Here is a 19,183-nt window from a genome sequence, read left to right on the forward strand (position 1 = left end):
TTAGTGGGTTTGGTTTTCTTTCCTTTTTTTTTTTTTTGAATCATTAAAGTATGACTTCATATTTTGTCTTTTAAAAATTAACACCCTTTTCCTCTGTGTTTAAAAAAATTAGAGTAGTTTATAGTTACCCATGGACTTAGAATTAAGTCCTCTCTGTAGTCTTCTTTTAGATTGGGTTGTAGATTCATAGGCTGTTGATGAAATGAAACATTTGAAATGTTTTACAGATCAGTATCGTATCTCACTGTGCCAGTATTTCCTTCCTTGTCTGATGTAAACTCTAAAATTACATGAACACTTTCTCCCTGTTTCCTGACATTTCCAGAGCTGTAGTTTCCTTTAAAAAATTATTTATAAAAGAGAACTAACCAACCATTTCAAGATAATTTTTAAAAAGAAAAACCTTAGAAGTTAAAAGGTATAAAGTTCCTAATATTTTGCTGTATTTTTCTTATAATTTTATGTGTTCCAAGGATGTGCCCACTTTGGGCACCTGACTATGACACAGATGTATCATGTCATACTGCTTGGTTTTCTTTTTTTTTTTTAATTGAAAATAGATTTTTTTCATGCAATATATTCTGATTACGGTTTTCCCTCTCCCAACTCCTCCCAGTTTCCCCCACCTCTCCTCCCATACAAATTCAAACCCTTTCTGTTTTATTAGAAAACAGGTATCTAAAAACTAACAGAGTAAAATAAAAATAAAAGCAAACAAAAGTGAAAAGCACAGGATGCACCTAGATGCAGAGACACACATAGAACTCTCATAAAAACACAGCTTGAAACATACTACATGTCCGAGAGATCTAAGTTCTTGGTTTTAATTTACACACACACACACACACACACACACACACACACACACACACACACACACACACACTTTGGTGAGACAGACCTGTAATCCCAGCACTCCAGGGATGGAGGAAGGAGGGTCAGGAGTTCAGGTTTATCTACCACATAGTGAATTCAGGACCAGCCTGGGCTACATGAAACTGTCTTTTTTTCCTTTCTTCTCATAATTCTTCACCATTATGTCTTGCTGAGTCTTCTGTTACAGGCCTGAAGATTAAACAAATTTGCATACATAAAGTACTTAAAATAATACCTGACATGTAATAAGTGCTTTGGTACCTGTAATTACCCTTTGGTTTCACAGCTGACTGGAAGGGGTGGTCCTTGGTTTGACTCTTTTCATTTACTGGCTTTACACTCTGGGCGAGTCTCATAGGCTCTTTGACATTTACTTCCCTTCCCTGTAAAATGCAAATTCTATCTCTTCCATGGTTGTCAGGGACTCGCGAAAGTAAACATATGAAAAATACTTGGTAAACTTTGTATGGGATTACATGATTGCTTATGATTCTCATGGAAGTCAGTGTGAGCTGGGCACACTTGGGAACTGCTAAGATTGCTTTGTCAAGATGATTGTAATTGATTGGACTGAAGACAGATATTACACTTTTGATAAAGACCGCTCTACTTCTGATTATATTAACCTGTAATGTAATTATTAATGAAGGAGGGAATATGAATTTGGGTTATTAATACTATTTGAGATTAGGGTAAATAAATCTGTTTTAGTCTGTGCAGTATTAATGTAATTTGAAATGTTAGCTCATTTTTGTTAATGGTGGTTTTTTATTTGTTTCAAGGTTTTTGGATTCAAAGCATAAAAACCATTACAAGATATACAATCTGTAAGTATGCTTTTTTATTTGCCTCTGTGCTAAAATAACTAAGTAAAAGTTATTTCTTTGTTGGAGATTAAGAATATATTTTAATAGCTGGATTCCTCAGAGCAGTTGAAGAAGTCTGCTAGAGAGGATTGCTGGATCTCTGGTGGAGAGGCGCAGGAGCCTTGGCACAGATTCCTGTTACTTGATCTGCTTTAAAAGACTTGGCGCCCCGCCTATCCTTGAGCCCATAATCATGTGATAATTTGAAGTGTAATCCACAACGGAGCTGCTGTTAGTGTTAATGATGGCTTCTATGGAGACAGACTCCAGGGTGGATGGACTTTTGTTTCCTATATTGTTTGTTGATCAATTTACTGAAATAGTATTTGAATATTTTCTGTGTATAACCTAAGTAAGTTTTGCAGCATTATTTAGTTATCTAGTGTAGAATTTTAGGGATTGTCCATTAGAACTTACTGACCTATTTTGAAACCTTTGTTTTTTTTTTTTTTTTTGTTTGTTTGTTTTTTTTTGACTTTTAGAGTAGCAATGTGAAAATGAGAAAGGAAAACAAATCATTAAACACTTTTTGTCTTTGAATACCATTTTTATTTTCCCCAAATACTGAGCATTATTTTTTTAATTTTAAAAGACATAAATTACCATTTTTCTATTAGGTCCTTTTATTTTCTATGTCTATGAATTATATAACAGAATTTTATGCAATGGTAGAATAACAATTAGCCATTTTCTGTAGACTTCATTAAATATAAGCAAAAGTGTTCTCTGTTCTGTTTCCAGTGGTTATTTGAATTGTTACCTAGAAGGATGGAGGATTTTCTGTGTCTTGTTAGAGTGCTAGATGTTGCTTTTTTTTCTTTCAGTTTTTAGTGATATTTCTGTTTTGATGAGACTTCAAAGTATTCATGTGCAGTAGTTAGTAATATTATTTCTCTTGTTGACTTCAGATTCAGAAAGGTGCAGCCATGGTGAAATAGGCAGATAGAGTGCTCACAAGGCTAGTTCCAGTCCTCGTAGCCTATAGCTTCATGTGAAAGTTAGGCAAGAACAATGGATATAGTAACTGGGGTCCCACAGGAAGCTTTTATAAAGGACCAGATGTGGGGACTGTGATTAACTTCTGATACCTTCTTCTCTCCCTTGCCTGTTATATACCTATGAGACTAACAAGACTTTCTGTTTTATTTCTTTCAGTTTTAGGATTTTTGCAAACATCAATTTAAAGATTGTGAAATATTTCTGTGGCTTTTCTACTAATCAATAGGGATTATCTATTAGACCTGGGAGGATGGGCCATGGCAAGTCAGGAGATTGATAGCATAATGGTATTTGAAATGGCAGATAAGTCATTTTGCACGGGTGGTCGTGTGTGCTGGCTTAGGTGGGGTTATGGTAATAAAAGGTGGATAGGAGAACCACAAAACTGTTTTGAACAGCTGCATTCAGAAGCTGACTGAAAAAGGACAAGAATTGTTGAAAGCTGGAATTGATTAAATGAATCATTTTGGACTCACACTGTCAGGATTGGGGATTTAGAGAGGTCCCAGTAGGGAAGTAGAAAGACATTAGAAGGCACTTTCTGCCTAAGTGGGAATTTTATGCCTGTTTAACATATCCAAAGCGCAGGGAGGAAATTCTTTTCATTCCTGTGTGTAGTGACTTCCTGCTCCTAGAATTTAGGGATTTGGCTTATGCCATCTCCTTTGTTGTATGTTAGTGTAGTTAGAGCTGGCACTGGGTGGGCTAGGAACTTGAGTTTCTAAGCTTTTGATTCCCAGTTTAATGAACTATTTCTTTATTAGTTGAGAGCAACCGTTAGTGCTTATGAATTTACTCCCTTGTCATGTGGAACGAGGCTTTCAGACTGGCAAAGTCCTGAAGGGTGGTTTAGCAGTGACTTCTCATCTTACAGACAGGGAATTAGGCCTAGGAAGTTAAATGAGGTGGCCAAAGACAGGTAGGGGCATCCTAACAGACTACCCACTGTTTGCACCGGGAGTCCCTTTTATGTGTTTGCTTGTTAGTTCTTTGTTTTATTTACTTCAAAAGTTTAAACACCTGCAAAATTGGGTGTTTTAATCTGAGTACTCCCTCTCCCCTTGGCTACTATGTATCTGATTTAGGGCATCAAAGACTGGCAACAGCAGATGTTTTTCTTTTTGTTTTATGATAGGGATTACACTTAGTATGTATTTTTTTTTCTCGAAAAATGTAGACCTCTGAAGATCCTAAAGTATTTTTCACTGAACGTCTGCATAATTTGTAGCTTGTGAAACCTTTTACGGTAGCCGTGTTGTATATGAAGAACTGTCAATGTAAGCTCTCTGATAATCACTGCTTATCTTTTGATAGCAAAATAATCAGTTATTTTGAGAAAGGGAAACATAGTTAATCAGTTTTGTATGAGTGTTTTTTTTTACATTTTTTATTGCTCCATGTTCAGAGAATACAAGATTTAAAATTTTTTACTGAATATTTGACGTAGTTGGCAAACATTTAGCCAAGTTATTTTTATCTGTTAAGATTTCCTCTGTAAACCACTGTAGAGTGAAGAAGAGAGCTTCAGTTGTCTGTGAACTTGTCTTTCTGAGCTCACTCCTCTCCTTGCTTTCTGTTGCCACCTTAGGAAACCTCTCCTTCCCTCCTTCCTTCCTTCCTCTCCTCCCTCTCCTTCCCTCCTTCCCTCCTTCCCTCCTTCCCTCCCTCCTTCCTTCCCTCCTTCCCTCCTTCCTTGTTCTTCCTTCCCTCCTTCCCTCCTTCCCTCCTTCCTTCCTTCCCTCCTTCCTTCCTTCCTTCCTTCCTTCCTTTCTTTCTTTCTTCCTTCTTTCTTTCTTTCTTCTTTCCTTTCTTTCTTATTTCTCTTTTTATTTAAGCCAATTTAAGGTAAGGACAAGAAAAGGTGGTTTGAGTTTTAATTGTAAGGAAAAATTGAAATCCACATGGTCATTTGCTGCCGTCCATTTTTAGTATGTGGACATACTAACATGGAATATGGCATGTTCACATGTCACCACCTCAGCTGATACGTGACAGCAGTGCTCTTTAAACCAAACTTTTGACACTGTTCTCTCCATCTTTCTCTGGGTTGGGGTCCTCTCCTCCCCTCCCCTCCCCTCCCCTCCCCTCCCCTCTCCCCTCCCCTCCCCTTCCCTCCCCTCCCCTCTCCTCTCCCCTCCTCCCCTCCCCTCCCCTCTCCTCTCCCCTCCTCTCCCCTCCTCCCCTCCCCTCCCCTCTCCTCCCCTCCCCTCCTCTCCTCTCCCCTCCTCCCCTCTCCTCTCCTCCCCTCCCCTCCCCTCTCCCCTCCTCTCCTCTCCCCTCCTCCCCTCCCCTCCCCTCTCCTCTCCCCTCCTCCCCTCCCCTCCCCTCCCCCCTCCTCCCCTCCCCTCCTTCCCTCCCTTCCCCTCCCCTCTCCTCTCCCCCCCTCTCCTCTCCTCTCCTCTCCCTCCCCCCCACCCCCACTTCACCTCACCTCACCTGTGCTAGGCAGTTTGTTCTCCCTGACCCTAGACCCCAAACAAGACAACCAGAAAATGTGGCAAATTAAGAAAACTGACGTGTAGGAAACCAATGTTTGTATTCTGGTAAACTGTCATGACCAGTTTCTGAGGGTATGAGCTTCCCCTCATTTCCTGAGTGGATCCATGATTCCTGACTGCTCCACCATGGGCTCTTCACCACTGTACTGCTCAGAAGACCACGCCCAACCTGTGTTTGGAGTTCAAGCACTTGGAGGTGGAAGAAGGGAGGGGGCTCAAAGCCAGTCTTGGGTATATGAGATCCTGACTCAGAGAAAACTAAGAAGAGGGAGAAAAGAGAATATAAACGTCCTTTTTTGTGGATGTGTCAGTTTTGTTCTTCCTGTCTCATTGCTAGGGAAGCACATACAAGATTATTTAGCAATAAAATAAAAAGATGTGTGTGTGTGTGTGTGTGTGTGTGTGTGTGTGTGTGTGTATACACAAGTCAAAAGTCGATTTACCTCAGGTCTGGTCCAATGGGCTGTAGTTTTTGTATGATCTTCATGTGAACTGGGGTTTTGAAATCTAGTCCAGGAGTTTGTGCAGATTTCAGATGCACAGTGCAGGCCCACAACTATTTATTTGGAAGACTTGGATCAGTTTTATTTTGGCACCTAAAAATTTTAGTTTTAAAACAAAACAAAACAAACCCATATCCTTTGTGTTATCTAAGTACCTACTGTGGTGGATCAGTTAATACTTAACAGGTGTGTTGGTTAAGCAACCTCAGATTGGTTCTGGTTGAGTTGAGATTATACATTTATAACTTTGGGGTTTGGTATGTGGGCTAAGGAGTAATGGAACTTTGTTTTAAAATACTAACTTTTTTTTTTTCTTTTTTCTTTTTTTCGGAGCTGGGGACCGAACCCAGGGCCTTGCGCTTGCTAGGCAAGTGCTCTACCACTGAGCTAAATCCCCAACCCCTAAAATACTAACTTTTATTTTCAGTAATTTTCTTTTTCCTTCCTTCCTTCCTTCCTTCCTTCCTTCCTTCCTTCCTTCCTTCCTTCCTTCCTTCCTTCCTTCCTTCTGTGACAGGGTCTTGTTATGTATCCCAGGCTGGCCTAGGACTCAATAAATAGCAAAAGCTAATCTTAAAGATCCAATCTTCCCCGGTAACTCTTCTGAAATGCTAGGATTACAGTCTGTGGCAACACTCCCAGCTTGTTTTAATGATGCTTAAATGTCTGATTTCGTTAGTAATTGGAGTCACCAGGATGTTTCTGACCCACTAATATGTAGGATACCTCTTGATATTTATTTCATAACCCGTTATTGCATAGTAGCAATAACTTAGCAATGCTTAGTGTTATTGAAAAGCTAAGTGTTTGTCTTGTGGTGTCAGTAGTTTATTGTCAATGGGTTTTCGTTGTTTTATTGTGATCTGATATTAAAATTTTTACTCTGAGAGATCATTGGAAATGGTGACATTTGTGTATAAAAGAGTAAAGGTCTGATTTACAATTTTTAGTAAGCATTGTGCTAATAAGTAAATTAGTATCATTCAGTTGTTCTTTGTTCTTTTTCTCTGTTTTTAGCATGTGCTTTTTAAATAATGGTTTAAGATTGTATGTGATCATCTGCCAGGTAACGATAATATTGAGAGTAGCTATTTATAGGTATTTGTGAAATAAAAATATATTCTAGTCATGTACAGTCTTCCTCCAAAGAATCTACAGGGTCAGTGCAGTTGAATTTGCAGGGTTGTATGTTGTCACACATTGTGTGAACAAATATAAGCACACAGATTGCATGCATGCATTTAACCTTCTATTAAGCTTCGGTCTCCTTAATTATAAGATAAGAATGATAACAGTACCTACTTCAGTGTTCTTGACGTTAACCGAAACAGTGACTGAAAAAAAAACACCTCACAGTGCCTGGCATGGTAGAGAGGGTGGATAAATGTTGGTGATATTGATACTCTTTCTTCCAAGTGTGAAAGGTAACTTTATGCCACATTTAAATTTTCTTGTAGATGTGCTGAGAGACATTATGACACCGCCAAATTTAACTGCAGAGGTATGTATAAACATGACCATTGTATACTGTGCCGCTAAATACTGAGAGACTGCCTTTTACTGCCTGTGATAATTATCAAGATTATTGAGATGAAAATCTGAAGAATGGCCTTTGGCAGTTTTAAAAGTGAATTTAATTTTAGAGTTGTTCTTTAGTACCTATCAATTGTCAGGAAAACTAAATCACAGAATAGATTGAGAACCAGCAGAGGTCCCTAGCCTAAATTAGAATAGGAGGGGCTTTATTGATGTGGAAGAGAGCAGAAGCATTTTAACTACTGCATAGATGACATAAAGTTAGGGAAGTATAAAGCAGCCACACCAGAATGCCAGTTCTGTTGAACTGTGCTCAGAACTGTGCAGCACTAAGGACTAAATGAGAACAGTTTCCAGAGAGAATTTCTTTTGTGGGGATAGACAGACAGACCTAGGCTACCACGCATTAGGAAGCATGCCGTGGCTGAAGTTCACTTAGCTTTAAGTGTACATTAAATGTTTTTATGTGCCACTGGGAAAATGAGGCTGGGAACACAGTCAGGCAGATGATGAGGAAAGCTGGCCTGCAGCCCCTTTGTGATTAGAGTATGCCATTGTTTACCACAGAGCTTTCCTGTCACGGAAAGGCTCGAGTGAATTGTTCTCATACCATTTCATGATGTCTTGCTTCAGGATATGTCATAGTTTTTTACATATTAGATAATATGGCATATAATTAGAATAGTAATATTGCCAGGAATATTTATTTATTTATTTATTTATTTATTTATTTATTTATTTATCTATTGACAGGGTTTCAGTGTCCCAGAGTGACCTTGAACTCAATATTTAGCTAAGGGTGACTTTGAACTTGTGATTGATCCTCTGATCCTTCTGCTTTCACCTCCCTAATGTTAGGATTACAGACTTGCACCACATCCTCAGCTGTGTTTACTCAAAGCAGGGAGGAGCCCAGGGCTTAGACTCTTGTTAAGCAAGCACTTTGCAAACTGAGTTACATCCCTAGGGTTCAGGTCAGGATTTAAGGATCTCAATAGGGTAGAGTAGAAACAGATGCTGGTAAGATTAAAAACCAGTAGTGAGGACAAAACTGAAGTCTTGCTTCTGGACAATATCACCTTGCCTTAAAAAACTCAACTCTGACTGTTGAGAACAAAGATGTCTTAGATTCTTAGTTCATGTGAAAAAGATCTGAAACCTAATTTGGTAAACTTTACATCAATGTTTTTCTGTGAGTGATTAATCTCAAGCCATGTATATACAATTAGAATATTTGTGAGAGAGACCATTTTAAAAATAAAAGTCACCGGGCAATTTTGTTAGGTAGAAAAGTCAGTCTTTTCCATAGTTGACTCTCTTAGTAACCGATACTCTCTTCAGAGCATGTCTGGTGATGATGCTAAGATCTGTTACTGCTCCTGTTAGAAGTTACTACTTGGCAAGAGGCCTGGGGGACATCCATTTGGATTCAGCTGTACGATAGACTATGACGGGTTTCCTTCATGTACAGATTCTTCACTCTTGGAGTGAGGCACACAATGCTTGTTTATTCTTGTCTCATGAATATATTTAAGCATTAGTAAAAGACTGTCTTTCAAACTAGAGTTAGTAAGTAGTAAATTAAAATTCCCTGAGCACCAGTAAGTTTACATGTAATATTTTTAAAGTTAACCTATATTTTAAATACATTTAACTTACACTGGGATTATCTTTTTGCAACAGTTGCACAGTATCCTTTTGAAGACCATAACCCACCACAGCTAGAACTTATCAAACCCTTTTGTGAAGATCTTGACCAATGGCTAAGTGAAGACGACAATCATGTTGCAGCAATTCACTGTAAAGCTGGGAAAGGACGGACTGGTGTAATGATTTGTGCATATTTATTGCATCGGGGCAAGTTTTTAAAGGCACAAGAGGCCCTGGATTTTTATGGGGAAGTAAGGACCAGAGATAAAAAGGTAAGCTGTTTATTTTTCACCCCCTTTCCTCTGTGGACCAAGTTTGACTCTACTTACAGTGCATGTGTGACACTTGGAGAAATGTTACATTGTGGTTACATAGTTGTATCTATCTACTTAGTGTATCAGTCATCCCTGGAGTCTCAGCCCTCTTCCTTAGCTGTACTGAGAACATCCAAGACCTACCTGGGGTAGCTAGGCACACAGGATTATGTGCTGTTGATTCTTTCTGCTAATCTGTGTGCTGTAGGTGTCTAAGTCTCATTTTTCTTGTCTAATAGAACTTTTTTGTACATCTCTCCATTTATTGAGCTAATACCTATTTTTTCAAATCATCCTTTTGTTTTGATGAGATAGGATCTCCCCATAGAGTTGAGGCTGGAGGGCTCTATAGTGCCACCATTCCAGAAAACAGAAATGTGCCCAACACTTTGAAAGCTTGTATCCGTTCATTTAGTTTTTCTCTTCCTGTTGCTGTATTTTGACAACACCAGCAGACTTACCTGCTAACTATACTGGATCTTTATAGAGTTTAATTAAATAAAAGTACATATTAATAAAAATTATCATGATATTTGAGAGGTGTACTTGAAAACAAAATGCATTTTGGTGACAACTTGAATGCCATTACCTAGTAAGCATGGTTTTTAATTTGATGTTAAATAAAGTCATTTTCTAATGGGGGTACTCACTGATAACCAATCAAAGAGCTATTGGTTATTCAGAAAACTAAAGACTTGAAAGCGAGCGATGTGTTTTGCCTGGCACACGTCAATAGTACAATTGAAAACAAAAGCAAATTCTTGTAGTGCTTTTTCAGAGGACCCATTTTGTTAGATAGGAAATTGAAAAGTATTTAATACAAAGAATCTTTGCATGTTTCTTTTTCTCCAAGGACAGTGCCTATATTCAGATAAATTGAAAAGCTTAGGATAGAAGTAAATGTGGCCCAATACAAGATCATAAACTTATTAATCATTGAGTTGTTTTGCAATCTTTTTATAGAAGTTGTAAGTGACAACATCCGTTTGCAGTGTCAAGGGTTGGACATGGCTGCTCTGGGGAGTAAGACGCTTTGGAATTTGATTCTAGTCTTAAATTTGTATTTGTGCCCTACCCCCTCCTCTCTTTCCTTTTGCCTCCACCCCCTTCTGTCTTCCCCTCTTCTACTCTGTTCCTTTTCCTCTTCTTTAGAGGTGGCCATGCACATCATGCTAAGGTCTATGGTTGCAGTGGTCCTGGGTCCTGCACTTCTTTTACAACTGCCGTTTTTAAATCCTGTCTTTGTAACTTCTTTGAGTTTGAATAAGGATATCAAAGGGCTATTTATTGATGGGAGTTCACAAAAAATTACATCTTTAATGCAGTAAAAAAGTCATGAGCTAGAAAATCAGATTTAAGCTAGAGATTCCTCAACTCTGACTCTTGACGAAATGTGTAAATGTTCTGTTATTCAACATGTGTGTAGTTTATATATAACTATAAATTGTCATTGGTAGCTTCCATTTGCCCATTTTTCCCATTTAAGAAATGAGTACCCCTTACTTGAGAACAGCAGGTATCTATATGGGTTGGTTCTGTTCAGTAGTGAGATTTATGAGAGGACGGCTTTTAAACAACGCTCAAAACAGGTAGAAAGCTTGTTGTTATTTGGCTCGTCTTCCTTGCTCTCCAGAGTGCTCTTACCCTAGTACTGGTGAAAATAAGTTATGAAAACTCTTATCACGTATGAAAGAAATGTGGAACATACACAGTTTTTTGACCAATTAAAGTAGGCTTTGTCAGATAAAATCTCTTAAGACTAGACATGGGCATGTATTAGTTTCTTTGTCTTCAAGATCATTAACTGTGGGGCAGGAAAAGACTATGGTCCCTTTTAGTTTTCAGGTTGAAGCGTTAACCAACAGAACAGCATTGTCTGGCCAGAGGACCTGTGTGCAGTGAAGAGCTTCATAGTTGCTCCTGTCTTTTACAAAGCCTCTCGAGAAGCTCTTGATTGTGAATGTCTTGGCTCTCATGAATTTGGGTTTTTCATAGCAGCAGGTTTTTTTGTGACAGGTCTTGCATAGTCCATGATTTGAGACTTGTGTTCATCAGTAGGGGTACTTTTCACAACCATAGAAAATAGTCTCTTAGGACTAATGTAATTTGTGCTAACCAGTGTGGCAGTGAGTGGCCAGGGCAGAGAGGTCATCCACCTTTACTAGTGCAGGAAAAACCAGAGGAGCTGTAGGAGAAGCAGCTACAGAGTATGGAGGGTTCTTGGGGACAGGGAGTGTTCTTAGCCATTTTTATTGAACTTCTTTACAGTAAGACATTTTAATACAATTTTTGAGACTATAGTAAATTATATTATGAGTATATTATATATGTATGTATGTAATACAACCTATGGTATGTTTTTAGGGCTTACCATTTGGTGTTAGATAACCAATTGGTCACCAGCAGATTTTCATCTAGGGTTGAGGCCTGGTCAGCTTTCTCACATCCTAGCACATCTCTTGTCCTCCTCACTCAGCTCATGTTTGGTAGTCATGTTGATGGACTTTATGGGGTAGCTTCTGACATTCCAAGTAGACAGTTGCACAGCAAACTCGGATCCTCTGCCTCTTACAGTCTCTCCAACCCTTCTATAATGATCCCCGAGCCATCGGTGCAGGAGTTGTGTTGTGGATGTTTCTGTTGGAACTCCACAACCCTGCCTTTTGAACTGTTGTGGTTTTCTGCAACGTTCTCCGTGCTACAAAGAGAAATTTCCTTGATGAGGGTAAGCACTACACTTATCTGTTGGTAGAGAGATAAATTTAGAGTATAGTTATGGATTGTGTTGGTTTAGTAAATTAGTGGTTGTAGGTTCTCTTCCAAGATCCATGGCTTCCCTAGCCCCAGGTAGTTGGCTAGGTTTCCAGTACCGGGCACAGTTTCTCTTTTCTCATGGGGACTTAAAATTTACTTATTTATTTATTTATTTACTTATTTATCCATCCGTCTGTCCGTCTATCCATCCATCCATCCATCCATCCATCCATCCATCCATCCATCCATCCAGGAGAGGCTTGAGAGACGGAGGCAAGAAAATGCCACTGTTTTTAAAAAAAATTCAAAAAGATCTTAAATTATTTGCTGACTATTTATTCATTTGTTTTTATTGCCATGCATATATTTGATGGAAACTTTGTACTGGTTACACTAAGAATTCAATTACTAATAAGTGTGGCCTGCCTTATGTTTTGCGAGAGCAATGTTTGCTTTGGAGAAGTGGATGAGATTATTCGACTAAAGTCCTGCAACTCTCTCAGCCATTTCCTGTTAGGAACCTCAGATACTTTTTTCTGTTTTTGGTTTTGTTTGTTTTTTGGTTTTGTTGTTTTAATTTTTCTTTCTCCCATTCACTGTTGTGATGGTGTGGATTGAGCCTAGGGCCTTAACACATGGAACACATTGTACCATTAAGCTACATCCTAAGCCCTTGTTTGACTGATTCATCGTTGTTAAATTACATGACCTTTTTGTTTTGCTTTGTAAGTTTGTTTGCTAGTTCAGACAAGGATTTTCACTTGAGACAAGTGGTTGTGGGATGGTCTAGGCTTCTCGAAGCTCTGCTGTCACCTCTCCTGCCCTGCTCCCCTCACTTCTTCAGCATTGTGAGCTGTGTGTTGAGAGTGCTGAGATGTGGGGATCTGAAAACTGCTTGGGGCAGTCTGTCTCACTATTCAAGGGTAGGAGCAAGACTCAAGGTACATGTGAACCTAACTGTAGGTTTCTCTGTTTCCAGTCCTGGGTAAATGCAGGAGACCGGGTTAGACACAGCTGGGGGCCCTTCTCAGAAAGTGAGGGCTCTCTTTCTGTTAGCCTGCCAGTGTAATGTCGTCATTATAACCTGGTGGCATCAGTTCTGTGTCCCTCCAGAAGGGAAGAGAGGGTGTTTGTGGAAATGACAAGAAGACTTGGGGATGTTACAAAGTAGGGCCAGAGTGAAAAGATAGCAAGGGAGGTATTTGAGTGAAATGTGAAGCCTCTAGTGTCACTTGGTAAAAAGTGGTACCTGTGTCCTCCATAGACCTGTTCTTGGCAGCAGACACTCTGTCTCTTGCCGTTTCTCATGTGAAGGTGATAGACAGAGGTAGGCGGAGGATGCTGAGCTGTGCACACGGAGAGACAGAGATGGTTCATGTTTAGCCACTGCATTAGAGTAAGACTCCTGGAGTAATTAGCATCTTACAGCCACGTCAGGAGGGTTTACTGTGCTTAGCTGATGCATAGTGAGTAAATATACCTAGACAAGTGTTTTGGATAAGTTACACACAGACATAAAGAGAATCCTTACATGTTTCTACCTTTATTCTTTAGATTATTTAAGAGCAAAGAATTTATGAACAGATACTGTTGATCAAGCTGTGTTTTACTAAATGGTTGCTTTTGCATTTTAAGTTGCAATAGCATTAGAAAACCAGATACAGATAAAAGCTTTAAGATATCCCTACCCTAGAAATGCTTCTTTATAGATGATATCAAGGCCCAGAAAAGTGAACTGTTGTGATCAGAATTCATGACAGTGTCAGTCAGTCAGTTCATGACAGCATTTATTTAGAGTACAGACCAGTCCCTTGCGTGTTGTTAAATTTCTTTGTGTATTACCAAGTTTGCAAATTCTGCAAAAGGAACTCTGAAACTGTCGAGGATATTACCTCTTTACAGGTTTTCCTGAAAGGTCAATATTGCTGATGACTTTAAAAGGCTTCTCAGTTTTATGCTTTTCTTTACAAATCAGTGTTTAATAACTCTCCAGGTTAAAATCTTGGAGTGTTTAATCTTCAGGTTAAGCTTAAAATCTCTCCAGGGAGAGATTGCTGGTCTTGTAAATACCATGCTGTGCATTTCCTTAAAATTTTTACAATTTAATTTTTTCAAAGCTTTTAAATGTAAAGAAAAATAAAACCATGGCATTTATAGGAAGAGGATGAACTGGAAATCATTATTTTAAGTAAAACAAACCTGATCAGAAAAACTTGTTTTCTCTCATGAGAAGAACCTAGATTGGAGGTGTACAGACCATCAAACTAGAAAGAGGGCCTTGATGGGGGGGTCCTGAAAGGAAGACTGTGAAGGGGAGAGTGTAACCAGCTCCTCTATGGAAATGCAGAAGAGGAGCTATTTAAGGGAGGGAAGGAGGTGACTCAGAGGAAGTGCAAGGATGCCTCTATGTGGAAATGTCATAAGGAAACAGTAACAAAGAATAAACAATAAAATAAACCCTGAAAGGGACTGCTCCATGCCTGATGGTTAGAGTGCTAGTAAATGGTGGATACATTTTAGCTTGCTTTCCTCACCAGAAAGTTAGCTGAGCTTGGTAAAGCTGTTCTAATACAACTGAGAGATTCTTCCTGGAGCATCTTAGACTTAGTGTAACTGATTACTCAGAGTGTGCCAGTGTACTGGGTAGAATCGCACTTGTAAGTGCCAGGACTCCCTCCGGTTACTCTTGTGCTACTTCTTGTGTTTGGTGTATCTGGATTTATACTTTGTGATTGTAAGTGGGGACTTCTGAGATTAGTACTTAAATCTGCCTTGTAGTTTGGAGGGGATTAATATTACTGGAATTGTCTGTATTATTTTGCTTATATTTGTAATTTTAACTATGGAGAGACCATAAGAAGCTGAAGAAAACTGTTGTTCAGGTACAGAATGTTCATCTTGTTTATGTTAAAGGAGAACTCGGCATGTTCTTGTGAAAAAATTGTAGACTTTGCTTAGCTTATCAAAATACTGTATAACCAGGTGTTGACACGGTGCAGATTGGATATGCAAGCTGATCATAAAGTGTAGCATCTGTTCTTAATGTCGGAACAATACTTTATGTTTTGAATATTGCAGAGAAGTCCAACAGTTGTTACTTCCGATAAAGGAAAAATACTCCGTGGGTGAAGTAACTGCTCAAGGGAACAAAGACTCCTATCTTTTATTCAGTAAAACAAGCATGTTACCCACTTCACTGGGAATTATTTACTTGTATAGTTGATATTTTGCTTTATGAAAATGTTGCAAATTATCCAAATCCAAAGTCATTGAGGATAAATCCCAAGGGACTGGATCCTCCCCCACCCCCGCCCTAGCCCTGCCCCCGCCCGCTGTAAATTACCCTCTGGGGTTGATTCCCACTTGTTCTTTGCTGTTTGCAAATGCACTCAGGTTTCAGTGCTATAATATGTAGTCTGCATGAGTGCAGGTTTTAGATTGATTTCCCACACATGAGAGTAAAAGGCACTGTCACTAATGGTACTTAGTCACTGCTGTCCCCACCCTCCAGTAATAACAAGTAAAATAATGTTTATTTTCTTTTATTAAACTTTTAAGGGGAAAGATTTCAGTTTTCTTTTTCTTTGCTTTCAAGTTGGTTATTAAAAAGGTTGTGTGTGTGTGTGTGTGTGTGTGTGTGTGTGTGTGTGTGTGTGTGTGATTAGCTCACTACCTCAGTTCGTCAGCTTTTCTAAATTAATAGTGCTAAGTTTAATTTCAAGAGATTTCATTATTTTCTGCGAGGAGTGAACTTTTATAACCGCTTATCAGGGTGTTTTTTTTCTGTGTTTTTAAAATCTCTTCATATCATGAAATTGTCTTGCTTAGTTCTTATTTTAAACCAAACAAGTTCTGGTTAGTTACTGTTGTTAAACAAAACAGAAATCTCAGTGTAATTTTCTTCTGACATCACTTATCATGTTCTCTTCTGATGCATACTGTCTTGGGCTATTATCCGCTGTCTAGAATCTATAGAGTCATAAAGCTGTGCAATTTTATGCTTTGAAAGATCTGTGAAGATCACACTGTCCTAAGTAATAGTCGTTCTCTGTCATACTCAAAACCTGGCTTCCTAATTTTGAACCTTATATTCTCCCTGCTGTACTAAGTTCTACTTAATTTTTCCCTTTTCTTTGATTCCTAAAACAGAAACTAACACCAAAAAGAAAAATTGCTGTTTTGAATGTGTGTGTTTTTCAATTTTATGTCAGAGAAACCCAAGAAGGAAAAGGCTTGTGTGCTTGACTATTTTAGTGGCAATGTTAAAAGAACACCTATTTGACTAGACGTTCCTAAAACAGGTTCTGATTTCCTTGGGTTAAAGGGTGTACTTTTTTTTTTTTTAAGATTTATTTATTTTATGTATATGAGTACACTGTTACTGTCTTCATACACACCAGTAGAAGATGTCAGATCTCATTACAGATGGTTGGGAGCCACCACGGGTTGCTGGGAATTGAACTCAGGACCTCTGGAAGAGCATTTGGTGCTCTTAACCGCTGAGCCATCTCTCCAGCCTGCATCTACCTCTTGAACCAAATGTTTTTGCTAGTGAGTGGAATCCTCATACAAAGTCATGTGTCTGAATTGAAGAATAGGCCCAACACCTCCAAACCACAAAGCTATCATTATAGTTTCTGAAGAAAATCCAGGTGAGGAAAGAGTGTTGGCTAGAAACGATCTGTGTCACCTTTGTCTCAGAGATTCTGTGTAAGTTAGAATTCATAGAAATGAAGCATTATATATTCCAAACTTCAGAGGTTCTTCATAGAGAGAAATACTGAATTAAGACAAGTTATGGCTTTGTTCAAATCATATAGCATCCCTGTTTTCAGGTCACCCCAGTCAGATTCCTTTAAGTCCAATACTGGTTTGCGTAAGATAACCAGGTGCAACAAGGCTGACCACAGTGTGCTTGGGGCATCCCAGTACTTGGTAGGGAGAATCAGGAGGAGCAGGAGTCAAGCCTCCATCAGATACTGCAGTATGCTTGAGGCCAGCCCTCCCTCAGGGGAAATTGAGGTCACCTCAAGCTGTTTGGAGGATGAAGCAGAGGGTTGGGGATTTAGCTCGGTGGTAGAGCGCTTGCCTAGCAAGCGCAAGGCCCTGGGTTCGGTCCCCAGCTCCCCCCCCCCCCAAAAAATATATATATGTATATATATATATATATATATAAATAAAATAAATAAAATGTAAATAAAAAATATCCAATAAAAAAATTTAAAAAAAAGTAGGCTGGAGGATGAAGCAGTAGGATGACCACTTTTTTTTTTTTTTTTTCCAACACAAAGAAATCCTTTATTAAGCAAGGGAAAAAAGAAACAGGATGGCTGAATCTGAATGGGGCAGAAATAGCAGCGAGTGTCTCTGTAGAAGTTTTTTTTTTTTTTTTAATTTTTTTTTTTATTAACTTGAGTATTTCTTATATACATTTCGAGTGTTATTCCCTTTCCCGGTTTCCGGGCAAACATCCCCCTCCCCCCTCCCCTTCCTTATGGGTGTTCCCCTCCCAACCCTCCCCCCATTGCCGCCCTCCCCCCATAGACTAGTTCACTGGGGGTTCAGTCTTAGCAGGACCCAGGGCTTCCCCTTCCACTGGTGCTCTCACTAGGATATTCATTGCTACCTATGGGGTCAGAGTCCAGGGTCAGTCCATGTATAGTCTTTAGGTAGTGGCTTAGTCCCTGGAAGCTCTGGTTGCTTGGCATTGTTGTACTTTTGGGGTCTCGAGCCCCTTCAAGCTCTTTCAGTTCTTTCTCTGATTCCTTCAATAGGGGACCTATTCTCAGTTCAGTGGTTTGCTGCTGGCATTCGCCTCTGTATTTGCTGTATTCTGGCTGTGTCTCTCAGGAGCGATCTACATCCGGCTCCTGTCGGTCTGCACTTCTTTGCTTCATCCATCTTGTCTAATTGGGTGGCTGTATATGTATGGGCCACATGTGGGGCAGGCTCTGAATGGGTGTTCCTTCAGTCTCTGTTTTAATCTTTGCCTCTCCCTTCCCTGCCAAGGGTATTCTTTTTCCTCATTTAAAGAAGGAGTGAAGCATTCACATTTTGATCATCCGTCTTGAGTTTCGCTTGTTCTAGGGATCTAGGGTAATTCAAGCATTTGGGCTAATAGCCACTTATCAATGAGTGCATACCATGTATGTCTTTCTGTGATTGGGTTAGCTCACTCAGGATGATATTTTCCAGTTCCAACCAGGATGACCACTTTTGAGGCCAGCTGGGGTACAAACGAGACCCTGTCTTGAAACATAAAATATGTGGTAATATATACTTTGCAATGTTATGGGAATAATAGAAATATGTTTTGAATATTGGAAAGCAGCTACAATAACTACTGCTTGTTATAATATTAATAACCACATTCTTTTGTTTATTGAATTACTGAATTACTGCCTAGTGATTTATTATGGTCATTCAGAATGTAGATCTCTCTCTTCAAGCAAATACTTTTTAGGTTGAAACATTCATATTATTTATGAGCTTAGACATGGAAAATATTTTCCAGTTCACTAGGAAAGTTTGCACAAATAGAAATTTATTTATTTCTTTAGTTCTTGTGAATTTCCCTTGTAGAAGATCATCTAGACTCTGAACTCATAGAAGATGAACACGTTACATACTGAGTGGTGCTAGGCTAGTCCAGTCTTAGGGGGTGGTATTATAGATCTAAAACATGTGTGTCTTCCATGTAACTCTGGTTTTCCAAGAGCCAGCCAGGCATGGTGGGACATACCTTTAATCCCCAGTACTTGGGAAGCAGAGGCAGGTGGACCTCTATGAGTTCCAGGACAACTATACAGAGAAACTCTATCTTGAAAAACCAAAAGAAAAAAGGTAATTAGCATTACGTAGCCAAGGCTTAAAAAAGAATTAATGAAAAATATAGGAAAATGTAAAATTCCAAAGCAGGTGACAGGCTTTTAGTATTATAATAGCATTGTAATAAAAACTGATACAACTGATCAAAGATGTCATTTTACACTAACACAGGAGGCACTCGGACACGGAGCATGTATGAACCTCTGTGCTGAAAGGATTCAAATTTGTTAAGCAAAAGCCAGAAAAGGAAAATAAAAAGATAGAAAACAGTGTTAGAAATCTTGAATATACTCCAAGGAGGCACAAAGTTAAATATGTGTACAGTGAAGAAAGCAATAAAATTAGCACCTTAATGCTTC

The 19,183-nt window shown here is 39.0% G+C and overlaps 1 protein-coding gene across 1 annotated transcript in view; it reads left to right on the plus strand.

The window, feature by feature from the left end:
* The window catches only part of Pten (phosphatase and tensin homolog), a 66,218-nt gene that overhangs the window by 32,720 nt on the left and 14,315 nt on the right, over window positions 1-19,183 (plus strand). The window contains 3 exon segments of the mRNA NM_031606.2: window positions 1,659-1,703; window positions 7,200-7,243; window positions 8,962-9,200. Coding sequence (NP_113794.1) covers window positions 1,659-1,703; window positions 7,200-7,243; window positions 8,962-9,200 — 328 coding nt within the window.

This window comes from Rattus norvegicus, chromosome 1, assembly GCF_021556685.1.
Source record: "Rattus norvegicus strain SHRSP/BbbUtx chromosome 1, alternate assembly SHRSP_T2T, whole genome shotgun sequence".
NCBI lineage: Eukaryota > Metazoa > Chordata > Mammalia > Rodentia > Muridae > Rattus > Rattus norvegicus.